At 38.1% G+C, this 24,587-nt stretch overlaps 1 protein-coding gene across 2 annotated transcripts in view; it reads left to right on the top strand.

Annotated features, from left to right (window-relative positions):
• Positions 1 to 24,587, top strand: part of MOB1B (MOB kinase activator 1B) — a 92,621-nt gene that overhangs the window by 43,696 nt on the left and 24,338 nt on the right. For both annotated transcript variants that reach the window (XM_007495651.3, XM_056803355.1), the window contains exon 3: positions 2,504 to 2,597. In XM_007495651.3, coding sequence (XP_007495713.2) covers positions 2,504 to 2,597 — 94 coding nt within the window. The remainder of the gene's footprint in view (positions 1 to 2,503; positions 2,598 to 24,587) is intronic.

Below are 24,587 nucleotides of genomic sequence, written 5' to 3'. Positions count from 1 at the left end.
TGCATTGCCACTAATGGAGAAGTCCATTACCTTTGATTGTACCACAGTGTATCAGTCTCTGTGTACAATGTTCTCCTGGCTCTGCTCCTCTCACTCTGCATCACTTCCTGGAGGTTGTTCCAATTCCCATGGAATTCCTCCAGTTTATTATTCCTTTTAGCACAATAGTATTCCATCACCAACAGATACCACAATTTGTTCAGCCATTCTCCAATTGAAGGGCATCCCCTCATTTTCCAATTTTTTGCCACCACAAAGAGCACAGCTATGAATATTCTTGTACACGTCTTTTTCCTTATTATCTCTTTGGGGGGTACAAACCCAGAAGTGCTATGGCTGGGTCAAAAGGCAGCCAGTCTTTTATCGCCCTTTGGGCATAGTTCCAAATTGTCCTCCAGAATGGTTGGATCAATTCACAACTCCACCAGCAATGAATTAATGTCCCAACTTTGCCACATCCCCTCCAGCATTCATTACTTTCCTTTGTTGTCATGTTAGCCAATCTGCTAGGTGTGAGGTGATACCTCAGAATTGTTTTGATTTGCATCTCTCTGATTATAAGAGATTTAGAACACTTTTTCATGTGCTTATTAATAGTTTTGATTTCTTTGACTGAAAATCGCCTATTCATGTCCCTTGCCCATTCTTGATTTGTTGTACAATTGGTTTAGCTCTTTATAAATTTGAATAATTAGACCTTTGTCAGAGGTTTTTTGTAATGAAGATTGTTTCCTCATTTGTTATTTCCCTTCTGATTTTGGTTACATTGGTTTTGTTTGTACAAAACCTTTTTAATTAACTGCACCTCCCGTAACAACTGGCGTCCCAGGCCCCATGTGCCACAAATTCTGTGCCTCAGTCTTTGGACTTCAAATCCACATGAAGGTACATCAATAGATGATAATGCACAAAGAAATTGTCATTCTTGGTAACCAAGAGACTACCACTATACTATAGTCAAAATTATTTATTTTACATTTTGTGACTCTTTCTAAATCTTGCTTGGTTTTAAAATCTTTCCCTTCCCAAAGGCCTGACATGTATACTAATCTGTGTTCACATAATTTACTTATAGTTTCCTTCTTTATGTTCAAGTCATTCACCCATTCTGAGTTTATCTTGGTGTAGCCTTGATTGAATTCTAAAATCTCCAAGTAATTCTTAAGAAGTCCATTAATTTACCTAATATGAGGAAAGTGGTCCAACAATATAGATTTTCACATTAGGGTCAGAGCAAAGGTAAGTATCTCCTATGGTCCTATTCTTGGGTTATTAATTTGCTTCACTAAGAGGAGGATGCCTAATGATTTGTCTTCACACTTTTCATAGCCCTTTTCTATGTGTGGCTCCTCTTCTTCCCTTGTAAGAAATGTTTATATCTTAGATGATAAGTTCCTCTAAAATGATGTCTGCGTGATAATTATCTTTTCATCTCTTCTGCCTTATATCTAGTAGTGACTGGTTAGTAGTGAATTGCATGGAAGTTTCCTTTCTCTTTGAGAAGATTTTCTCCTTACTTGAAGAAGCAAGGATCAAGTGGAATTCCTATTTACATTCAACACATGTATTGTAGACCAATTATATATAGACCACTGTGCTGGGTGCTGGGGAGGAGATAAGGGTTAAATAAGGAAGAGTTCCTGATTTGCATTCCTAGTTCAGTAGGTCAAGATAGTATTATACATACATCCTTTCAAGATCAAATGGCATATCATTTCAGTATGAGAAAGGAGAAAGACCAGTGCCTTATTAGATCTTGAAGGGAAGGGATTGCTTCTGCCTAGGGGATGGTTAGGTAAAGAGAGACTTGTGCAGGGGAATCATACAATCCAGGACTGAAAGGGGTGTAAACATTTCCCCAGAATTGTTACCTCTCCATTCCAGATGTAGGGTATCTGTGGAAGAGAGGTTAACTGAAGTGTTTGTGAAGGGGAAAAGTCTGAAATAAATCAAGAAAGCTAAGGTGATGCCAGATTGGGAAGTCTAGATTTTGGAGTCTGTAAATGCTAGGCTTGGGTATTTGAACTTTATTGAATATTCCTTGAAAGGTTTACGTAAAGGAATAGACCTATTTTGCCCTATGCACAAGTTAAGGTAAATCTTGATCCAGTATACTGTGAAAGATTAATTGGAGGTAGGGAAGCAGGAAACTGGTTGGGGGTGGGGGGCACTGAGAAGGTTCAGAATGGTTGTCATGTGGGCCTCACTTCTCCTCAAAGGACCAAAAACAATGTAAAATCATTAATTGACTCTCTGTAGATATGACAATAGAAGACATTCCAGAATTTTAAATAAAATGAAGAGTCACTCATGGCTTTACTCCAGACTATAATGGTTTTGTTATCTGGGCTACTATTTCCATCTTCATTTTATTTGAAATTATTTTGCTATATTGAAAACTATTTGACACTTGAGGAAAACATAAGTTTGGGTTGAATGTACTTATAGTTTAACTTTTTATTCTGTTCATTTTCCATGAACTAACTCTTGAAATCTTTTGCAGCTGTGGATTTCTTCAACCAGATCAATATGCTATATGGGACCATTACAGACTTCTGTACCGAGGAGAGCTGTCCAGTGATGTCAGCTGGCCCAAAGTAAGATATTTGCAGTCATTACTTGGTGTACATTTACTCTTTTTTACCTCATTACCTTTGGGAGAGAGGGAAAAAACATTATATATATATATATATATGTATATGTATATAAATATATATATATATACACACACACACATCCAAGCAAAAAAGAAATATGTATGTTTGAATATTTCTGGTCATGTTAGCCTCCTGCTCCAGATCTTCTTGTTACTTTGCACTGTTTAATGCTTTAAGTTTAAACTCATTGGTCTGCATTCAGAGGCCTCTCTCTCTGCTTCACCTCTGGCCTGAATTTGCCTGTCCAGCTTTGTCCCCTAAGGTGCTGGGTCTGAGGTTTAGTTCTGCCAGGCAGTACCTTGAGCAGCTCCACTTCCTCATCTTGTAAAATGATGATGTTAGATGAGGTGACTTCTGAGCCTACCTCTTGTTTCAGTGATTATGGGCTCCATGAGTGCTATAACCCTTGTGTCTTTGAATGTGCGTTAGGCTTTCTTACTTTGATAAGTTTTCTTTTTTTTTAAGTCAAAAAATATTTTATTGAACACCTACTATATGTCAGGAAGGCTTATCATGCTTTTTTCCAATGTCCTTAGAAAAATTTTAATTAATTTAGAATATTTTTCCGTGGTTACATGATTCACATTCTTTCCCTCCCCTTTCTCCCTCCCCCCCATAGCAAACGAGCAATTCCACTGGGTTTTACATGTATCATTGATCAAGACCTATTTCATATTATTAATATTTGCAAGAGAGTGATTGTTTAGAGTCTACATCCCCAATCATATCCCCATTGAACCATGTGATCAAGCAGTTGTTTTTCTTCTGTATTTCTACTTCCACAGTTCTTTCTCTGAATGTGGATAACGTTCTTTTTCATAAGTCCCTCAGAATTGTCCTGGATCATTGCATTGCTGCTAGTAGAGAAACCCATTATGTTTGATTGTGCCACAGTGTATCAGTCTCTATGTACAATGTTCTCCTGGTTCTGCTCCTTTCACTCACTCTGCATCAGTTCCTGGAGGTCCTTCCAGTTCACATGGAATTCCTCCAGTTCATTATTCCTTTTAGTACAATAGTATTCCATCACCAACAGATACCACAATTTGTCCAGCCATTCCCCAATCAGAGGGAATTTTCCAATTTTTTGCCACTACAAAAAGCATGGTTATAAATATTTTTGTACAAGTCTTTTTCCTTATTATCTCTTTGGGTTATAAACCCAGCAGTGGTATGGCTGGATTAAAGGACAGGCAATCTTCTAAAGCTCTTTGGGCACAATTCCAAATTGCCTTCCAGAATGGTTGGACCAATTCACAACTCTACCAACAGTGTATTAGTGTCCCAATTTTGCCACATCCCCTCCAACATTTATTACTTTCTTTTGATGTCATATGACATATTTTCTTAACATATCCTTTTCTACTTTGCTCAACTGTCTTCCTGTACTCCTGATGAAATCCTCACTCTTGTTTAGTGCCATCTTCATCCTCCCCAAATATATGTGATGTTCCATCAGTGAGTCCTTTGAGCACTTACTGCCACACTTCAGTTCTACCTGTGTCACCATTCCTTGTGTGCTGATTTTCTCCTTGAGAGCAGCTGCTTTTTTTTGCTCATCTTTCTGTGTTATGGTCCTGACAGGGATGTAGTACTTATTGAGTAGACTAATGAAGAAGAGAAACTTTTTTAGGCTTGTGGTAAACCAAAGATGAATGAACTCTTCCTTCTATAGTGGATGGCCTACTTTTTCATGATGACAGTACTAATTTGGCCTTTTGGTCTTCTGTTTTTATTATACTTTATATATGACTTTAAAATAATAAGTACATTCCTTCTTTCCACTTTGATTACCTCCCTTTAATCAGCAACCAGTCAAGTTTTTATTAAGTATTTATTCTTTGCCAGGCAATGTGCTTGGTTCTGGTAATATGAGTACAAAAAAATAAAGTAGCCTCAACTCAAAAAGAATTTCCATTCTAATTGAGGAGACAGCAAGTATATGTGTGTACATATAAAGTACATCAGTATAAAACAAATAAAGTCACATAAAAACAGTCATTAAATACAGGGTTGTTTGGAAGAGGGAGAATATCAGCATTTGGGAGAGTTAGGAATGGCTTCATGTAGGTGTTTCAGTTGTATTAGAGAGAAGCAAAGGAATGAGAGACAGATTCTCTTTGAAGCAAAAGTATGAAGGAAATCAGTCCCAGGCAAATAGGATCAGAAATTTAGTGTCACCTGTGAGGAACTGAGAGATGGCCATTTAGTCTGGATCACAGAGTACAGTAGCTGAATACTATCCAAAAGATAGGTGGCAGGCAAGGAAGAAAGATTGGTGGTGGTCAGTTTATAAAGGGTTTTAAGAGCTAAAAAGAGTATAGTGGCAAAGAATTGATAACTGAGGGGATGCCCCTGAATTGGGGAATGACTGAACAAGTTGTGGTATATGATTATGATGGAATACTAAAAGAAATGAGAGCAGAATGATTTCAGAAAAACCTGGGTAGACTAATATGAACTGATGCAAAGTGAAGTGAGCAGAACCTTGCACACAGTAGCAGCAATATTGTTACAGCAATCAATCAACTGTAAAAGATTTAACTATTCCAAACAATACAGCGATCCACAACAGTTTCAAATGACTCATGATGAAAAATGCTATCCAACTCCAGAGAGAGAACTGATAGTCTGAGTGTGGATTGAAATTTTCTAGGTTGGTTTGTTTGTTAATTCCTTCCTTCCTTCCTTCCTTCCTTCCTTCCTTCCTTCCTTCCTTCCTTCCTTCCTTCCTTCCTTCCTTCCTTCCTTCCTTCCTTCCTTCCTTCCTTCCTTCCTTCCTTCCTTCCTTCCTTCCTTCCTTCCTTCCTTCCTTCCTTCCTTCCTTCCTTCCTTCCTTCCTTCCTTCCTTCCTCCCTTCCTCCCTTCCTCCCTTCCTCCCTTCCTCCCTTCCTCCCTTCCTCCCTTCCTCCCTTCCTCCCTCCCTCCCTCCCTCCCTCCCTCCCTCCCTCCCTCCCTCCCTCCCTCCCTCTTTCTCTCCCTCCTTCCCTTCTTCTCTTCCTCCCTCTCCCTCTACACAACATAGCTAATGTGGGAACGACTTCAAAGAAGTGTCATGTTTCTTGCCTTCTCAATGGGTGGGGGAGAGGTGGAAGGAGGGAGAGGGAGAGAATTTTGAATTGAAAATAAGAATTAACTAAGCAGAGGAATTTATATTTCCTCCTAGAGGGAGAAGGAAACTACTGTAATGTAATTGGTTGAATAGGAAAGCCATTAGGTCAAATCTGTGCTTAAGCAAAATTACTTTAGCAACATTGTTTAAGATAACTGGACTTGTGAAAGACTTGAGGCAGGAAGATCATTTAGGAGGAAGTTGTAGTAATCTAGGTGAAAGAAAATGAGAGCCTAGATTAAGGTAGCAGCTATGTGAGTGCAGAGGAGTCAGATGTGAGACATATTGTGAAGGATAGATTTAGTTAACTAAGTGTGTCAGGGGCAAGGGAGCGAGGAAGAGGATGCTGAGATTCAGAAGCTGGGCTGCTGGAAGTGTGATGGTGCCTTTGATACAAATAAGGAAGAGGGAGAGGGAAGATGCTGAATTTAAGATGTTCCAGTTTGGAATGGATAAAGGACAATTAATTAGGGACTGAGACCTGAAGCTCAAAGGAAAGAATGGGGGCTGGATGGGTACCCTTAAGAGTTATCCATGTAGAGATGAGACCCATAGAGTCTGAGGAAGTCACTGAGAGAGAGCACCACTAGAAAGAGTAGAAGAGGCCTTGGGCAGAATCTTGGGGGAACCCACAATTAGAACCATAAAGTGGCTGAGAAGCCAGCAAAGGAGCCTGAGAAAGAACAGTAGTCAGGTGGGAGACAAATCAGCAGAGAATGGTTTCATGAAAATCTCAGGAGGAAAGGGGGGATCACCAGGATCAAATGTTGCAGAGAGGATGAAAAGAATGAGGCCTGAGAAGAGATAATCAGATTTATTAATTAAGACATTGTGGTAAAACTTTGAAGAGAACAATTAGATAAAAAGCCAGATCACAAAGAGTTGATGAGCAAATGAGAAGAGAAGTGAAGGTATAGTAAATGTTGACATTTTTTTTCCAGGAGTTTGGCTGAGAAGGTAAGAAAGATGGAACAATAGTTTGAAGAGATTGCTGGGTCTATTGAGGGCTTGATTTATTGTTTTATTTATTTTTTATTTTTTAAAATTTATTTTATTTTATATTTATGTATTATTTTATGAATACTATTTCTATTACTATCTAGTCTTAAAGTAATGGAGAAAATATTTTAATACAGATTAAATTTAAAAGTGTATTGTGTGTACCTTTTTTCTTTTTCTTTGAAGTCTGGTGGTCAAACATTTACCATTACACTCCTGCTTGAGGACAGCTGGAGATACAGTGTCATTGGAGATAGTTCAGGGAGGACTAACAGTTAAAGGGAGTGTGAGAGAGAAAGCTGTAGGATCAAGGGGAGTTTGTTTAGTGTGGAACAAATTCCAGAAGGCACAGGGGAAGCCAGGGTGGACAGAGTTGGAGTGGGACACAAATGGTGAATCAGCAAGCATTTAAGTGACTACTGTGTGTTAAACACTAGGAATACTTTTATTTCTTTTTAAGGAAAGGGGAAGGTTGAGGTCCCCCACTAATATAGTTTTACTATTTCTTCCTGAAGCTCATTTACAACTTTCTTTTTAAAATATGGAGGCTATACCATTTGGGATAAGAACTCATTGTTTAACAAAAGCTTTTGGGAAAACTTATATGGGAGAAACTAGGTATAGATCAATTTCTCATACTCTATATACCAAGATACAGTCAAAATAGGTTTAGATATTTTTATTTTTTTTTTAAATTTTAATTTTAATTTAGATAAATTTGATTTAGATACAAATGGTGATACTATAAATAAATTGGGGGAATATAGAATAATTTACCTGTCAGATCTGTGGAGAAGGGAAGAATTTATGACCAAACAAGAGAGAGAACATTACAAGATATAAAGTGAATAATTTTGACTACATTAAATTAAAAAGGTTTTGTACAAACAGAACCAGTATAACCAAGATTAGAAGGGAAACAACAAACCAGGAAAAAAATTTTCCAACAAATTTCTGATAAAGGTCTCATTCCTCAGACATATAAAGAATTAAGTCAAATTTATAAGGATCCAAGCCATTCCCCAGTTGACAAATGATCATATGATATGAACAAGCGATTTTCAGATGAAGAAATCAAAGTTATCAATAATCATATGAAAAATGTTCCAAATCTCTCTTGATTAGAGAAATGCAAATTAAAACAATTCTGAGGTACCACCTCACACCCTGGCCACATCACACAGTATAATGATAAATATTAGAGAGGATGTGGCAAAATTGGGACATTAATGCATTGTTGGATCATATAACTTCAGAAAACTTACATGGAAAATTATTACATGTAATTGGTAAAATAAAGCATCTTTACAAAAAAAGAAAAGAAAAAAGGGGAAAGAATTGGGAGGAAGACCATTTGGTAGATGACACACTTATGGACACTGCCACAACTCATAGGGTTTGGGGTTTCTCTTTTGAAATGTAAAGCAGAGCCATTTTCTAAGCTACACAAGAAAACCAGTCATGTTGCATTTTAATTTTGCATTTTTTTTTTACCTTGACTCAGCCGATTTTATTTACCAGCTTTGGCTAAGTGATTTTTGGATATTGGATATTGGATAATGAAGACCATAATTCCTACCACAAAAATATGTCCTCTAAATAAGCTAATCAACGTACATAGTAAATCAAAGGAATACTTTGCAGTGTGTTAGATCATTCATTACTTTGTCCGTTATTATTTTGTAGTTAAGTAGCTGTCTTTTGCCAGACTTCCAACCTCCAGGCAAAACGTGAGTGCCATGCTTTTTGATGGTTCTGAGAATGGGATGAGCTCCAAGGCAGGAAGTGTTAAATTAGCCTGTTGTATATTAGCTAGATTAGAAGATCCGTGGGTTATTGTGGCTGCTAGATATTTGGAATCTCATTTCAATCTCTACATTTCTCTGAGTATCAGTCTAGTAGAGGAGAAAAGAATAATTGGATGTAATATTCATGGGGAGTGGTCCCATTGCTGTCATAGTGACTTCAGAATCAGGTCTTTGGTAGAAAATGACACTCTGATAAAACTCCATTTTGGTGGGCAGCGATTGCTTCATAGCACTATTTTTTTAAAATTTTGGATATGAAACTTTAGGACTTAGAGGAAGGCTATATAAGTAGACCACTGGTGGGCCAGAGAAAAATTTCAATTCATGGGATTAGAGCAAGTTTTTTTGAACTAATTAAAATATGGAATACTTTGTGACTTGAAAGATATGAACGTGATTCATGATTTTTTTCCCCAGGAGATTTGCAGAAATATTTCGGACGATCAGGAAAATTTAAGAGTAAAATAGAATCAATTACAGGTTATTTTAATGTTCTCTCAATGGAATGTACTCCTTGAGGGCTCCAAGCGCTATTTTATAGTTATCTTTTCTATGGGTGTCTTGAAGTACTGTAAGGGGAAATTTTAGGGTTGTGACTTAATCTAAATTTAATTGGTCACCAGGGAAAATCCCAAATAAAATGCCCAAGTCAGTTTGGAAATTTTATGGTGGTTTAATTAATATAGAGGGAAGGAATTAAGAAGAAGAGAAAGGGAAAGAGTATAGAATTTCTCTGGCCTAGCCTCTGCCAGGGAGAGTTCAAAGACCTCTGCCACGAGGTCTTCTCAGAAGATTAGGGGCTTCCTAAGATGATAGTATTTTGGAAGGTATAGGAGAAAGGAATCAGGCTAAACTCTGAGAGAGCTCAGAGAAGACGCCTCACCTGAACTAGGTTACTAAGCTTCTACCAGTAGTGTATCAAGGACACTCACTGCCAAACGCGGACAATAGCTGCCGCCACGCCAGACTCTCAGCACACTGCCACCAGCCACCTCTCCGCACAAAGAGGCTGGAGAGAGGAAGTGATGCCAAATATATAGACTGTTTTTACATCACTTTCCTGCGTCTCACATGTACAAATGGTAGCTTAAGCTTGACTTAGGACAGCCCAGGGGTCTGTCAGTTGTTTCTGATTTGTCATTTGCTAGCACATGTCTGTCATAGGCCATCCTTCTCAATACTTAATCCTTAAGTAGGGGTGTAGACATTCATGTTTTGTTAGACTAAGCAGGGTGGAGTAAATCTAAAATTCACAGTACTTCACATAGTTCTTAATAAATGTTGGATTGAAACAGACACTCTGCTTCCTGAAAATACATGAAATTAATTAGTCCAGATACTTTTGATCACTGCTAATCTTTTTTGCTTAAATAATAGCAGTATCCCTTTGCATACTTAAGCACAAATTAATAAAGCATCAGGAAAAAGTACTGTATCTTTTCCTAGAGTTTGTACTTCCTGGTAATTATCTCTTTCTCTCCAAGAAAACTAAGGTTACACTACCCTAGATAGCAGTTTCACTAAAAGAAGTCAACAAAATCTTTCTCATGTGTTTTGGGATTTCCCTGCTTCTTCCTCTTTTCATTACTCCTTCCTAATCCTCACATATGAGTTATATTGTAGTATGCTCTTCTGTACCTCTTTTGTAGTATACCAGGTATAGATGGGGAACTATAGGGGTTGGTAATGGTACTAGAGAATTAGCATATTGTTCTTGGTGTTAAGGGAAAATAAGAGTCTTAACTTGAAATTGTGAGACATATTCAAATCTTTGCCACTAGTATACTGCCTATGTCATCTTGGGCAAGTTGTTTAAACTCTATATCTGAGTTTAATTATTTGCCAAATGAGGCATGACTCCTAAGGTGTCTTCTAGCTCTGTACCTTTGCTTCTTAATGATCCATAAAATACCTTTTCTAGTATTGACTGGTTCAGTCTCCTGATAATATGAAGATTCTGGAATTGTCACTTGCTGTTCACTAGGCATTTTGTTCCAGTTTTATAGAACTATTTAATGAAGATATGATATTATTTATTTTATCAATTGCTTTTACTTTACAAAGCCAGGATATTTTGCTTCTCACTTTAAACTTTTTTTTTTTTGCCTCAGAGGACACTGAAACCTTAGTTTCAGGACATCTAAAAGCCATTGCCTTCCAAGACTTCTTGAACCAAGTTAGGTCATTTTTGGCAACTTCTTTAAGTTGCTTTGCCCTCTCAGTAGGATTACTAAGCTATTTCTCTTTCCTCATATCTTCTTTGGTCTCATATTCTATGATTTTTTAGAAAGTAGTGCTTTCTCAATGATGCATGATAAAGAGCAGAAAAATGTAGTGATCATTTTAAATTTAGATGTTTTAATAATTCAAAATTTTAATTTTTGTTGTCAGTCAAAGAGGTTGTTGACTTGGATAATATTTCATTTAGGTGTGGTCTTTTGAAAAGTTCTTTTAATAGCAGATTGCCTACAGAGGGTAGTTCACAATTGACATCTTGAGAAAAAGACCATTTGGTATGAGATATTCGGTGGATCAGCTTTCTAATATTAGTCTTATCAGCAATGTTTGTGGGTGTTTGAGTCTTCTTCAGTTTATCTCTGAAAACACATTTGCTTTCCATTTAAATAACATATTAGGGTTTTTTGGTCATGCATTTTGAAAATTTAAAAAACCATCTGCAGCTTCAGGAGAATTAGACTCCCAAGAACCTTATTTAATTAGGTAGTCATGTTTTTATGCCTGTTCATGTGTGTGGAGTTATTTTTAATCTTCTCCTCCTTTCATTTGTAATCCCTTCTAAAGTATTTTCAAAACAGGGGTAGTTTTCCTTCTGTTAGATTGACCTTAAATGCTAGAAGGGTCTTGGTTTTTTACTTTTCCATCTACCGTGGTACTTAAGTATTTAAAATTATGAGGCTGATTGTAGCTTAATAACTTTATTAAATCAAAAGTAGTAGTAGTAGTAAAGAGGGGAAAAGGTAGGAGAGAGGTACTTAACCTTTCTAATCTATTGTCACCATTATGGACCTCTAGCTGTACTCCACCAAGGGTCCACTCTGCTCCATCACACATATGCCAAAGACCCCAACTTCCTCCTGGTCTGAATTTATAAGCTCTTTTCTCCACTCACTTGCTTTCACATGTCACATCTCAGGAACCAATCATAGTTTATTAATTTGCCTGGGCTGCCTGGGTGGGGTGGGGGGCAGTGTTTATGGAATTATTGTTTCCTGTCTCATTAGTTCATTGGTTCTTTAACTTCCTTTTTCTGAGGTTCATCTATACCTGAATTTACTCAGTGCTATATGACCTCCAGGTCATTGAGAGATGACATTTAAAAAAAGCAACACTGGAGAGAGAGAAATTCATTTTCCACAGTACAAATGATTTGCTGTTAAGTTACTACACTACTAGCTTAAGCGATCAAAACCAGTGGATAGATATTAATTTCTTAGTATCAACACCTAGTGAAAGAGAATAAATGACATTTCAAGACTCTTTAAACCAATATTATTTAATATAGCATCATATAAAGAATGGAGGGCATACTTTTATAAAGCATCACTTCTCTAGCTTATGAGATGAGTATGAGTAGAACAACAATAGTCTATTGTTAGTAGGACAATGCAAATACTTTTCAAGATGGAAGAATGAGACGAAACAGAATAGCCTAACTCCCTTGCAATACTTCCACAAGGATTTCTTTTTAAAAGTACTATGCCAAAAATCAAGAAATCCAAGGAAAAATTAAAGTAAGTGGATTTTGCTAGCCCAGGGCTAAATAATGGCACAGTCAAATGCCTGTAACTACTAAGGAAGGGGCATAGCCAGAGAAGTCTGGCCCAGGAACACAATACCAGGAAATTTTCCAGTATAAGGCCTTTCTCAGAGCCAGAGAAGCCTAGTGCCTGATGCTATTTGATGGGGGCACAGAGAAAGGAACCTGGATATTGTGATAGAGGCTGGCACTAGAGAAAAAGTGCCAGCCTGAAGAGTATGTGAAATTCATCACCTTGATGGGGGAGGGACCCCAGGAGTGAATTTCCGGGGGAGAGAAGACTCTGGCTAGGAGAGCAGTGAAGGTCTCTCCGTCTTGAGACGTTGAAGAGAGAAGGTAGATAAAGACTTTCTCCTGAGGGTTACCCACTTTTCCTGCTGGTGACTGGAAATCTTTCCCCCCAACACTTCTCAACTGAAGGGACTTTCTGAAGAGAAACCTGAGCTTTACCTCAGCTCCTGTAACCCAGGGGTGAGTCAACCTGACTTTCTCTCAGGGGGCTCAGGCTGCTAAGGCCTGAGTTCCCCCCAAACTTGAGGAAGGAGGAAAAGGGTTTAGATAGAGACAGGGACCCCCTTTCCCCACTTTCCTTTTCCCATTCTTCCCCACCCATTATTCCTTTTGTATTACCTGATTTGAGTTAACATTAAAAGTTATCTGTTCCCCAAGCTGAGTGAGTGAACGGATCAAAGGGAGATCTTTTGGTCTTGAGTAGTGGAGGGGGGACAAGAGGGACAGGAGCAAATTGGGGAGAGCAGCTTTAGCTAAGGAGGGAAGGAAGAAGGGGGAAAATCTTCAAACCCCCTCTCCTCTCTCTGAGCCAATCGTTACATTTGCTGTCTCTCCTGAACCCCGCTTTGTGGAAGGGGGCTTCTCCTCTCTTTCCCCCTCTCCATACCAAAAGGCCCAAGCCTCCTTGTCGGGGGTACATCCCATCCTTTCCTTCTTTCTTTTTAATTTTTTTTAAAACAGTTGGCACCCCAGATTTAAAAGGACCCCATTTATTTGAAAAATAACCTTTAGTGACTGTCACCAACTGCCATCAACTGTCAGTTGTCAATTATTTTTATTCAACAAAAAATGCAATGTGCATTTTTCAATAATACCTTAATAATAATTTTCTCTATCTTAACTCTGCTCTGTTATAAATATACCCCTACCCCCTTAACAAAATCCTAACTAAGTTATTCTGACTACCTAAATGCTAAGCTAAGAGTGGGATAGGAAAATGATTTAGGTAAGAGAGTTACATGAACATAGTTTCACATCACAACAAATCAAGTAACAATGTTCAAATCATATCAACAATGTCAATAACATATTGAACATGCAAATGTCTTATCCTAATGTCTATATAGTCACCAAGAAAATTTTCTACTACTAACAAATGCTAACCTACAATCATAATACAATCTAACTTCTATACTTCAGAATTTCTATGTCTCTACTTCCTAAGACTTGGACAAATTCACTAGGCTATCACTATCGTTAGTAGTTAGAATATTAATAACTTACTCTAAAAGAGTTAGCTCGTTAGTTAATTTAATAATTACATGTGTACATAGAATCTATGCAAATTTACATATGTACATCCTTGTAGATTTCTGTGCAAACTCATGCAGAAAAGAAAAATCTTTGAATTTTCCACAGAAATTTCTCATCAGTGTGTCTTTTGTTATGCAACTATGCTTGTTGTATACTTACCCAATCCATGAGATGTCTTCCTTTGCTATGTAGGATGTACATGTATATATATATGTGATGTTCACATGTATGACATTCTTACATATCCTCATGGTAAAAAATTCCAAGATTTAAAAGTTCCAAAGTCCTTCCATGTTCATTCATGTTGCTTGTAGAGACTCTTCCATCCTCTCTGGTCAGCACTTCAGTCTTCTGTCTTCTGTCACTTGATTGAAGACTTGTGTTCTTCAAATCAGGATCCACTGCAATAATCACGAACTGGGAACACAGGAACAAACCACACGAATAATTGTGTGCAAGTGAGTTTTTTACGTATGTGTGTAAGTAAGAGTGAAAGTTACTTTTGCCTGGGAGTAAGATGGAATCTTCGTGAGTGCCAGAATTTATCAATTTTATGTGTGTGCAAGTAAGATAACATGTGTTTTCTTCATGCATGTGGGTAAGGTTTTGCATTTGTACATCTTTGTTCTTGTAGGTAAGGTGTACAGGTGTTTTTACATGGATGGGTGTGACCTTATTCCTAAGAATAGTGAGTACAAGTTTGTTAAATCTTGTTTCACCTTTCACTAAAAGATTTATCTTATGGTTACTTTAGTTCTTTATCTTGGAGATAGAATCTAGAGAATTGTATATTTATTTATGACAACATTGTTTCTTTCTGTTTTGTTACTGTGTCAGGCAGAGACTATTTTATATTGAGGATTTTTTCTATGGCTCCTAATGTTTTCCTTTTGGCTGTAACTGGCTGTATTTCTTCAGAGACTGTACTATTTATTTACTTCAGGGGTGCTATGCCTTTTATCATTACAACATATGCAAGGCTCTCTTTTCAGTAGTCTGGTGGCAAATATTCTTATGTGCTTTCAGTAGGCTTTCATTCACAAGGACTGATACTGCTTCCTTCTTGGGTTATTCATGTTGCAGTTTATGGCTAGGGTTTTTTTTTCCAGATGTCATCTGTATATTTATCGTCACTGATGGCATGTGAGGTATCTGAAATTATGAGATAATATCTTCATGGTATACCTTCTCTCTCTTCCTTCCCCCAGTAGAGACTGTTTCAGGATAAAGGTTGAGAGATATGGATAACTTTATTCAGTCCTCATCTATGACTTGCTATTAAAGTTTTTGTTATAACAGATTCAACCAATGTGAATCTATTCTTTTCTAGCATTCTAGATGCTTGTGTCTGTCCTAGTTATTGAAGTTGGAGTCTTATGCTACAAGTTTAGGAGTGTTCTAGTTGTTGAATTGCTTGTTCTTCTTCTGCTGGAATAACTTATTTTCTATGCTACCCCAAGACTAGTCTTCATTCACATAAGGTTTTGTTGAGTAGTATGATACCCTATGGAACTCCAGCAAATCTTGGTGTCACTGTTACAGCATGAATGGTACTTGTCATGTTTTTGAAGTTAGAGAATAGAAGTGAAATTGTGTATCCATCTCTCCTCCTCCAGTTCACTAAAATGTATCTTGATATTCTCCTTCCCATTCAGAATCTGTATCTGCATAAGCCATGTAATTCAACTTATCTATAAAACCATCTTCATTATCAACCCCTAAGCTTGCATAAATCTCTTCCAATGGTATGCAACTTGTTCTGTGCTCAAAGAATAATTCCTCATCATTGTCTTGGTAAGAGTTTGTTTGCACTGGTTCCAGGTACTCTATCTTTTCACTTGTGAACCACACATCCCCTTCTTCGTCTGCCTCTTCATAAAGCTTATAAAACTGATAAGGCATTTGTCCTAAATGATCTTCATTCATTATTATCACACCTTCTGGTATTCCTTCAGATTCTGTGTCTGAATGTGAATCACTGAATCCAATCACTATGTTCTTTGGATTCTGTTCAATGCCATGTAAACTTTTGTCAGATGTTGGTAACTCTGGCTTTGTGTTTTGATCTAAGCCTATGTCACCAGCTTCTGTGTTACTCAAATCAGTTTTAAGTAGGTTGTCATTACTAAGCTTTAGATTTACATTTTGAATTAGTAAACTAGATAGTATGGGGTTAGCTTCTTCTTGCAGATCTTGTACACTGTTAATAATCATAGATCCTACTCTACCACTAGTCTGAGGTTTATGTTTATCTTCATTCTCATTCGACTCTGTAAAGATAGGAATATTTCCCTCTAACTCAGTATTTTGTTCTGGGCATAAGATTTATTTCTGCATTTCCCCTTGTGTCAGTAATAGGATGTGTGTCTTCAGTCTGTCCCACAACACAAACATGTTGTCCCCCACTACTATATCTGTCTCAGGCTTAGTAGCTAAGGTGTTCATAACTACTGACTCAATGTCCATGTCTTTGCTACTCTATATCAGGTGCATATGTAACTCAGTTAATTCTTTTTGATTTGATTCATTCCCAATGAAGTCTACATTATAGGTTGTATTCTCAACTACAATGGAACATAAACCTAAAATATAACAGGTGCTTTGGCCAGAAACCCCTTTATCCCTTAGAATGCTGGCACCAACTGAATCCTCAGTTGTTACTAAGCCTGCCATTCCATCCCCAGATACAAATTTAACTGTAATATCACCTCCAATATTTTGAATATGATTATTATTGTGTTCAAAAGTAATGTCAGCTCCATTTTCAGTTAATTTTTCCTCAACGATATCACTCAGTACTGGATGGAAGGTATCAGCTTCTGGATTCAAACTAGATGTCATTTCTAAGGGTATCTCTGCCATAAAGCTATTTATAGAATTAACTAAGTTAGGCGAAGAGTTCATCTGTGAATGTTATTAAAGCATTGTCATCTTTAGCAACAGTAACCTTTAGGGAATTGAAATGATGAGTTTCTGTATCAGTCGCTAACTTTTTCTTGAGTTCTTGTGACCCTTTCTTTCTTTTTCTTTTGTACAATTCAATCCCATTATCCACTCTACACTGGAAAAAGTTCTCTAACAAAGATTTTATTTCCTTTACAGACTTTTCCTGTTTAGTTGCTGTACAACTCATTTCAAAGTCTTTCATCTCATTTACTATTTGAGATGTTATTACCTTAATTTCTGTTTCTGACTCTTTAATCTGTCTCTGCCTTTCTCTTGCTTTATTGCAATGGCTATCATTCACAGAATCACCTTCTTGTACCAATTGTACACTATTTCCCAAGTTTTTTCTACTATTTCCAACTGCAGCCTCTTTCTCACAACTTCTTCTATCTCCAAGTGTCACACTATACAAATTATGGGCCTGGCTTCATAACTCTTGTCTGACCATATCTGAATACTTTGGTTTCGCTCCTGTTTTTATGACCAATTGCATTTCATTCAAGTCTGGAGCTTGCTGTGAGGACTTTAACTTGCAATGTGAACAACAAATGGACTTCTTGTACCTAGTTTCTGCATGATGTTTGTCTCTGTTATTACTCTCATGTTTCTTCTTCAAAAAGCAGTTTCTAATCAAGTGACCTTTCCTATGAGAAAAGAAACATTCCCTAGTCTCTTTTTGCATAGATGTACCCTTGTAATTAGGTTTCTGTAGGTTTTGTGTAAGTCCTAACCATGTTCAGATTTTTAATTTCATCAATTTCCTTTTGTTTCAAATCATTTTCAGTCCTCTCTAACTTATCTTTCAGATCTTGAACTTGCTTATACTCTGTTCTGAATTATTTTCAGATAGGAACCAGCAGCCTCTCTCAACTCAATCAGGGAAATGGAGTCATACTTAGGGAAATAGTTCTTGAAAAATACTTTCAAATTGGATGTGTATCCCCTTAAAAATTGCCTACGTACATGGCCAGCTGTCTCGTCAGTATCGGCTTCTAGAACTAAGATTGACTCTGCCATCTCTGACAAATGATCTATGTATGTGGCAGGATGTTCCCCTTTATCCTGCCTGATCTTGTCAAACTTGGCCCATTATCTGTATTTGGTTTAGAACAGCATAATTTAATGGCCTGCAGCAACTTCTCCCTGCACCTTTTCAGATAGGATATGCAGGTGGGATTTGCAAAGTCCATGTCCACCCTTTGTTCTATAGTTGGCCAGCTAGTCAAATTGCTGTCAGATCTAGTTTTCTTCAAAAACTGTCTCTGTTCATGGGGGCTGAACAGTTCTGACAATAGGAACTCAACACCATCGAAGTCTGGATAAAAGATCCTGAATGCACGTTTCAGCTCCTTTTGGGATTTAAAAGGATTTTCCACAAATTTTGGGAAATTGTGCATCATGGATTCGAGTTCCTGTGTGGAGAATTGTCTATGGGCTTTTGAGTGCATCACATCAGCATTAGTGGTTAGCTTAGTGACCTCTTTCAAAGGACAGATTTTCTCAGGGTCACTGGCACCCTGGTTCTCATTTTCAATGTCACTTTCAGTTTCCTGAGGTGTATTCTTTGTTTGCCCATTGTTCTTGCCCATAACTAGATCTAGACCCTTTTCCTTAATCAGTTGTTCAAATACAGCCTTAATCATGCCTTCTAGGTTAGTATCAATGGCCATAATCTTATCTGCCTTAATGGGTACTACAAATCTGAATACTTTCTTCACTTGGGTTAGAGTCTGCAACACAGCCATAAAGAGTACATATATTTGTGCCAGGACTTGCCAGAGTACCAGTTCATATTGAGATGGCAACTATAAAACAGTCAGTGTAATATTGCCTACATAATCTATAGTGTCCACTACCACATGGGTTAGTTTGCTATATAGAATATGATATCCCCCAAAGCAGGCAATGGCTGCAATGACCACCACACCAAAACCATTTGTTTGAACATTTTTGTTATTCTTCCTGTACTACCCTGCCTGAAGGAATGTGGGTATAGTCAGACTTGAGGTGCCAAATGAAATAGAAGATGATGATCTGTGTGACACTATTGCTGGTTATAATAACTGGAATGTACTCTTATTTATTTTTTCATTTTAAAAAGTCCCATCTGGAGTGCCAACTGTCTTTAAAAAAAGATAAGAGAGAAGGGAGGGTTGAACCCCCAAAGGGAGGGAGGCTTGGGCCTTTTGGTATGGAGAGGGGGAAAGAGAGGAGAAGCCCCCTTCCACAAAGTGGGGTTCAGGGGGGACAGCAGATGTAATGATTGGCTCAGAGAGAGGAGAGGGGGTTTGAAGATTTTCCCCCTTCTTCCTTCCCTCCTTAGCTAAAGCTGCTCTCCCCAATTTGCTCTTGTCCCTCTTGTCCCCCCTCCACTACTCAAGACCAAAAGATCTCCCCTTGATCCATTCACTCACATTCAGCTTGGGGAACAGATAAAAGTCCTTTCAGTTGAGAAGTGTTGGGGGGGAAAGATTTCCAGTCACCAGCAGGAAAAGTGGGTAACCCTCAGGAGAAAGTCTTTATCTACCTTCTCTCTTCAACATCTCAAGACAGAGAGACCTTCACTGCTCTCCTAGCCAGAGTCTTCTCTCCCCCGGAAATTCACTCCTGGGGTCCCTCTCCCATCGAGGTGATGAATTTCACATACTTTTCAGTCTGGCACTTTTTCTCTAGTGCCAGCCTGTATCACAGTATGGAAGCATAGAGTCTGTAGATATGTCTCCTTGGCACTGATCAGGTCATGCCTTGGATCAAACTATCCCAAGTAGGACTCTTCCCTCCCCCCCTCCATTATCAATCAGTGTCAACTTAGTCAGTGCTGAAGTCCTTGAAGAACACAGTGCTCATTATCCAGACCCCCAGGTAACATAGATCAGTACCAAAGAAAGTCTTATTGTTTATTCTAGAAGTCCAGAGCCTGACTTTTACATAAAGTTCTAATTCAGGATGGAAGTTTGGAGAAAATGAGTAAACAGAAGAAAAGAACAATCATAAGAAGATATTATTGAACTAGGAACATGTAAGACACAAACCCAGAAGAAAAGACTAACTCTACATTATTTATATATATATAAAGCATATCTTCAAAGAAAAATCTGATTTGCCATGAGCTCTACTAGAATTTCTGGAGGAAATGAAGTAAAAGCTAAAAGAATGTTCATTTGAATGAAATAACCACTATAGAGTAAAGAAAGGACAATGGAATTAAGAACTTGAAAGGAAAGAATTGGAAGGAAAATACAGACTGTGTACAAGGGAATGACCAGAAGCAATGAAAAATTTTAATTTTGAAGAAATGTCTCAAAAGAAGAGCAGATGGAACCCCAGAGGACATTGGGAATGGTATGGAATTTCCAGCCAGGCTCAAAAGGCAGTTGTGAGAAAAACCAAGAGTTCTTCTTGACTTGGGCTCTTTGGAGCTGAGAGTGAGAAATACCTTTGGCTGTGAAGATACACAAATCTCTCAATCCTTTTACCTGAGCAGCTGAAGATCTTATCTCTCAACTGGTGGCAAATCTCAGAGATAAGGACTTTCTTTTTTCCCTTAGGGGAACCCAGAATTTACTTCTAAAGAAGTCTTCCTGGTTCAAACCCTCCAGATCTGTATAGGGAAAATACCTATGGATTTCCTTTCCCCCTGTCCTGTTTACCTTTCAACCCTTTATATCTAAATAAAATAGACATATTGATTTTAGTATAAACTTGAATAAGATTCAAATGTGTTAGGAGGGGATCTTCAAAAACATCACTTCAAGAAGGAGTCTGAAGGGAAAATTTCACTTACCCTTTTAGTCTAGTCAGATTGACTCCATTGGTCTACAGCTCACTTCTTTTGCTGTACATGAGGAATCTTCCTCATGCAACCATATTTTCATAAGGGGATTCGGGAGGAGTCAGGGTTTGATAATGCTGGAGAAGGACCATTAGCTGGACAGTGTTAATGTGATCCTTGACGAAGGCTACTAGGCGATTAAGAATGCATGGAACATAGATTCCTTAACTAGCCCCTTACAATCAGCATAGAAGCAAAGAACAACATAGGGTCCTTTTCAGAGAGGCTGGAGGTTCCCCTTCCTATACCTAGAGTAGTAAACCCTCAGGTATTTGGTCAGGGGTTTGGTCATCTGACTGGGGTCTGCCTGGAGACATAGGGAATGACCCTCATAAAAGATTCTTTAGTTTTAGGACTAAGATGTAGCCTGATAGAATCGAGGTGTAGCCTGGAGATGCATCTCTCTGTCCATCTTAAATCGAAAGGAGCACAATGAAAGGAGCACAACCATCTCAGGGTCCTATAGGAATAGTCACGAGGACGTAAGGGAGCAGAAGAATTTCCCTGAGAATAGTTTGCCCGAGTTTCTAGAGGTACAATGCCCATGTCATCTCCCCCCTCTCCAAATATCTAGGGGAAAGGGACAATGGTCTCAGTCTTCTATAGCTTCTTCAGAGCTGAGAATGGTTGTAGTGCTGTCCATGCCTATTGTCAGGAGAGAGGTATTGACTGTAGGCGATGTCCAGGGCTTCAGGCTGGAATAGTTGCCAAGGTTACCATGGCATCTGGGTGACTCCCATGAGTGCTTTTACCCAGGAATCAACTAGAGAAGTGACAAGGTTACAAATGCAAGGTCCACATATCCCACAGGGGAGTAGCCAAAACTTGAACAGGGAGGGAAAGGCTGTGGACACAGGGTCTTTAGAGGCATGTCCTCAGTGAATGCCTGGGTCCTAGGTAGGTAGGGACCTGCTTGGAGATCTGAAGGATATCCAGTGACTGCATCTGATTGGCAGACAGATCATAAGGGAGAGAGTCAGCCCCTAAGATAGAAGTGTAGAAACCAGGACTGGGGCAAAAATTAGAACACCAGAGAGAAACAGAGAAAATTAATACAATAGTAATTGACATTTCACATTTGCATTTGGGTATCTTAGCCAACAGACTTCATCTTCAAAAATCATCTTCTGACAGGAATAGATTCCTTTAGGAAATCGTATTCCTGAGTTGTTTGCAGAATTGGTATGTGATGTTTCTGTTAAAGCATATCCTTTTGCAAAGTACACATTAACTATAAACATCTATAAACACTTGAGTAACAATATTTTACAGATGTATTCCTTTACCCCAGATTCTGGGGAAAATTCAAGAAAGCTTTGAGCTATATATTCAAGCTCAAGATCCAAACTTCAACTATGGTAAATTGAGGCTACAAATACAAACCATCTATTAATAAACTTCACCTACTTTTCAAAGTATGTTCCCTAACAATTTAAGAATTTTCAGTTATTAACCTAATAGGTTGTTTAGGGAAATGGAAACTTTAATTTTACAATTTGCATTATGTGCTGATTATGGGAATTTGTCACAAAGGAAAAGACCGACAGGGAAAATATTTCCTCATGTCCCAAGGGACACATAGTGAGGGCTTCACGTACAGGTCAAAGCTATCACTGGCTCATGCCATCATTGTATCACTCAAAGATTAACAGCCTAGATGGTCAGAAAAGGTACATTCCCAGGTGGTGAGCCCAGAATATGCCTCTGTAACCATCCCAGGACGTTCTCTGTCCTTTTTGTACTTTGTCACCATTCGATCCCAGAAGCCTTCTTTTTCCTTAAAAGACAAGTCTCATCCATTTCAGCTGAGAGAAATTCTGCTTATTAGCAAATAAGAATTTCCATACTCTCAAACAAGCCTTTCATATCCCTACAAGGCTGTGATTACTCAATTATTCTTATGTATTTTGGCAAAAATTTACATATCACACTTTAGTCACAAAACCTGAAATAAAGAACATGAGTACTGACTTGAGTAGCTCCATAGTAATATAAATCAGAGCTGTATCATCTATTGGACCTAGGACATCTGAAAGACTAAGACAGGGCCATACAGGAATCACTTCAGGGTAACTGTCCAGAGAAATTAAAGAATCATTATGTGATTTTCCAACAACACATACATTGATTTTAGAAATTATCCCTAGGTCAAGGATCCAATTGTAAGAGTAGAACATCTATCTTTCTTTCACCTCCCTATGTGTCTCCTTCTCCCTCCCTCTCCCTCTCCTGTTTTTTTTTAAAATATATTTTATTTGATCATTTCCAAGCATTATTCGTTAAAGACATAGATCATTTTCTTTTCCTCCCCTCCACCCCCCATAGCCGACGCGTAAATCCACTGGGCATTAGATGTTTTCTTGATTTGAACCCATTGCTTTGTTGATAGTATTTGCATTAGAGTGTTCATTTAGAGTCTCTCCTCTGTCATGTCCCCTCAACCGCTGTATTCAGGCAGTTGCTTTTCCTCGGTGTTTCCACTCCCATAGTTTATCCTTTGCTTATGAATAGTGTTTTTTTCCTCCTGGATCCCTGCAAATTGTTCAGGGACATTACACCGCCACTAATGGAGAAGCCCATTACGTTCGATTATACCACAGTGTATTAGTCTCTGTGTACAATGTTCTCCTGGTTCTGCTCCTCTCGCTCTGCATCACTTCCTGGAGGTTGTTCCAATCTCCATTGAACTCCTCCACTTTATTATTCCTTTTAGCACAGTAGTATTCCATCACCAACATATACCACAGTTTGTTCAGCCATTCCCCAATTGATGGGCATCCCCTCGTTTTCCAGTTTTTGGCCACCACAAAGAGCGCAGCTATGAATATTTTTGTACAAGTCTTTTTGTCCATTATCTCTTTGGGGTACAGACCCAGCAGTGCTATGGCTGGGTCAAAGGGCAGACAGTCTTTTATCATCCTTTGGGCATAGTTCCAAATTGCCCTCCAGAATGGTTGGATCAGTTCACAACTCCACCAGCAATGAATTAATGTCCCCACTTTGCCACATCCCCTCCAGCATTCATTACTTTCCTTTGCTGTTATGTTAGCCAATCTGCTAGGTGTGAGGTGATACCTCAGAGTTGTTTTGATTTGCATCTCTCTGATTATAAGAGATTTAGAACACTTCTTCATGTGCTTGTTAATAGTTTTGATTTCTTTATCTGAGAACTGCCTATCCATTTCCCTTGCCCATTTATCAATTGGAGAATGGCTTGATTTTTTGTACAATTGATTTAGCTCATTATAAATATGAGTAATTAAACCTTTGTCAGAGGTTTCTATGAAGATTTTTTCCCAATTTGTTGTTTCCCTTCTGATTTTAGTTACATTGGTTTTGTTTGTACAAAAGCTTTTTAGTTTGATGTAGTCAAAATTATTTATTTTACATTTTGTGATTCTTTCTATATCTTGCTTGGTTTTAAAGCCTTTCCCCTCCCAAAGGTCTGACATGTATACTATTCTGTGTTTACCCAATTTACTTATGGTTTCCTTCTTTATGTTTAAGTCACTCACCCATTTTGAATTTATCTTGGTGTAGGGTGTGAGGTGTTGATCTATTCCTAGTCTCTCCCACACTGTCTTCCAATTTTCCCAACAGTTTTTATCGAATAGTGGATTTTTGTCCCAAAAGCTGGGATCTTTGGGTTTATCGTATACTGTCTTGCTGAGGTCGCTTTCCCCCAGTCTATTCCACTGATCTTCCTTTCTGTTTCTTAGCCAGTACCAAATTGTTTTGATGACCACTGCTTTGTAATATAGTTTTAGGTCAGGGACTGCAAGGCCCCCATCATATGTGGTTTTTTTCATTATTTCCCTGGATATCCTTGATCTTTTGTTCTTCCATATGAACTTTGTTATGGTTTTTTCTAAATCAGTGAAGAAGTATCCCTCTCCTGTTTTAAAGAATA

The sequence above is a fragment of the Monodelphis domestica genome, chromosome 6 (assembly GCF_027887165.1).
Source record: "Monodelphis domestica isolate mMonDom1 chromosome 6, mMonDom1.pri, whole genome shotgun sequence".
In the NCBI taxonomy this organism is placed as follows: Eukaryota; Metazoa; Chordata; class Mammalia; order Didelphimorphia; family Didelphidae; genus Monodelphis; species Monodelphis domestica.
The sequence above is the reverse complement of the archived record's forward strand: the minus strand, read 5'-3'. Positions and strand labels throughout refer to the sequence as shown.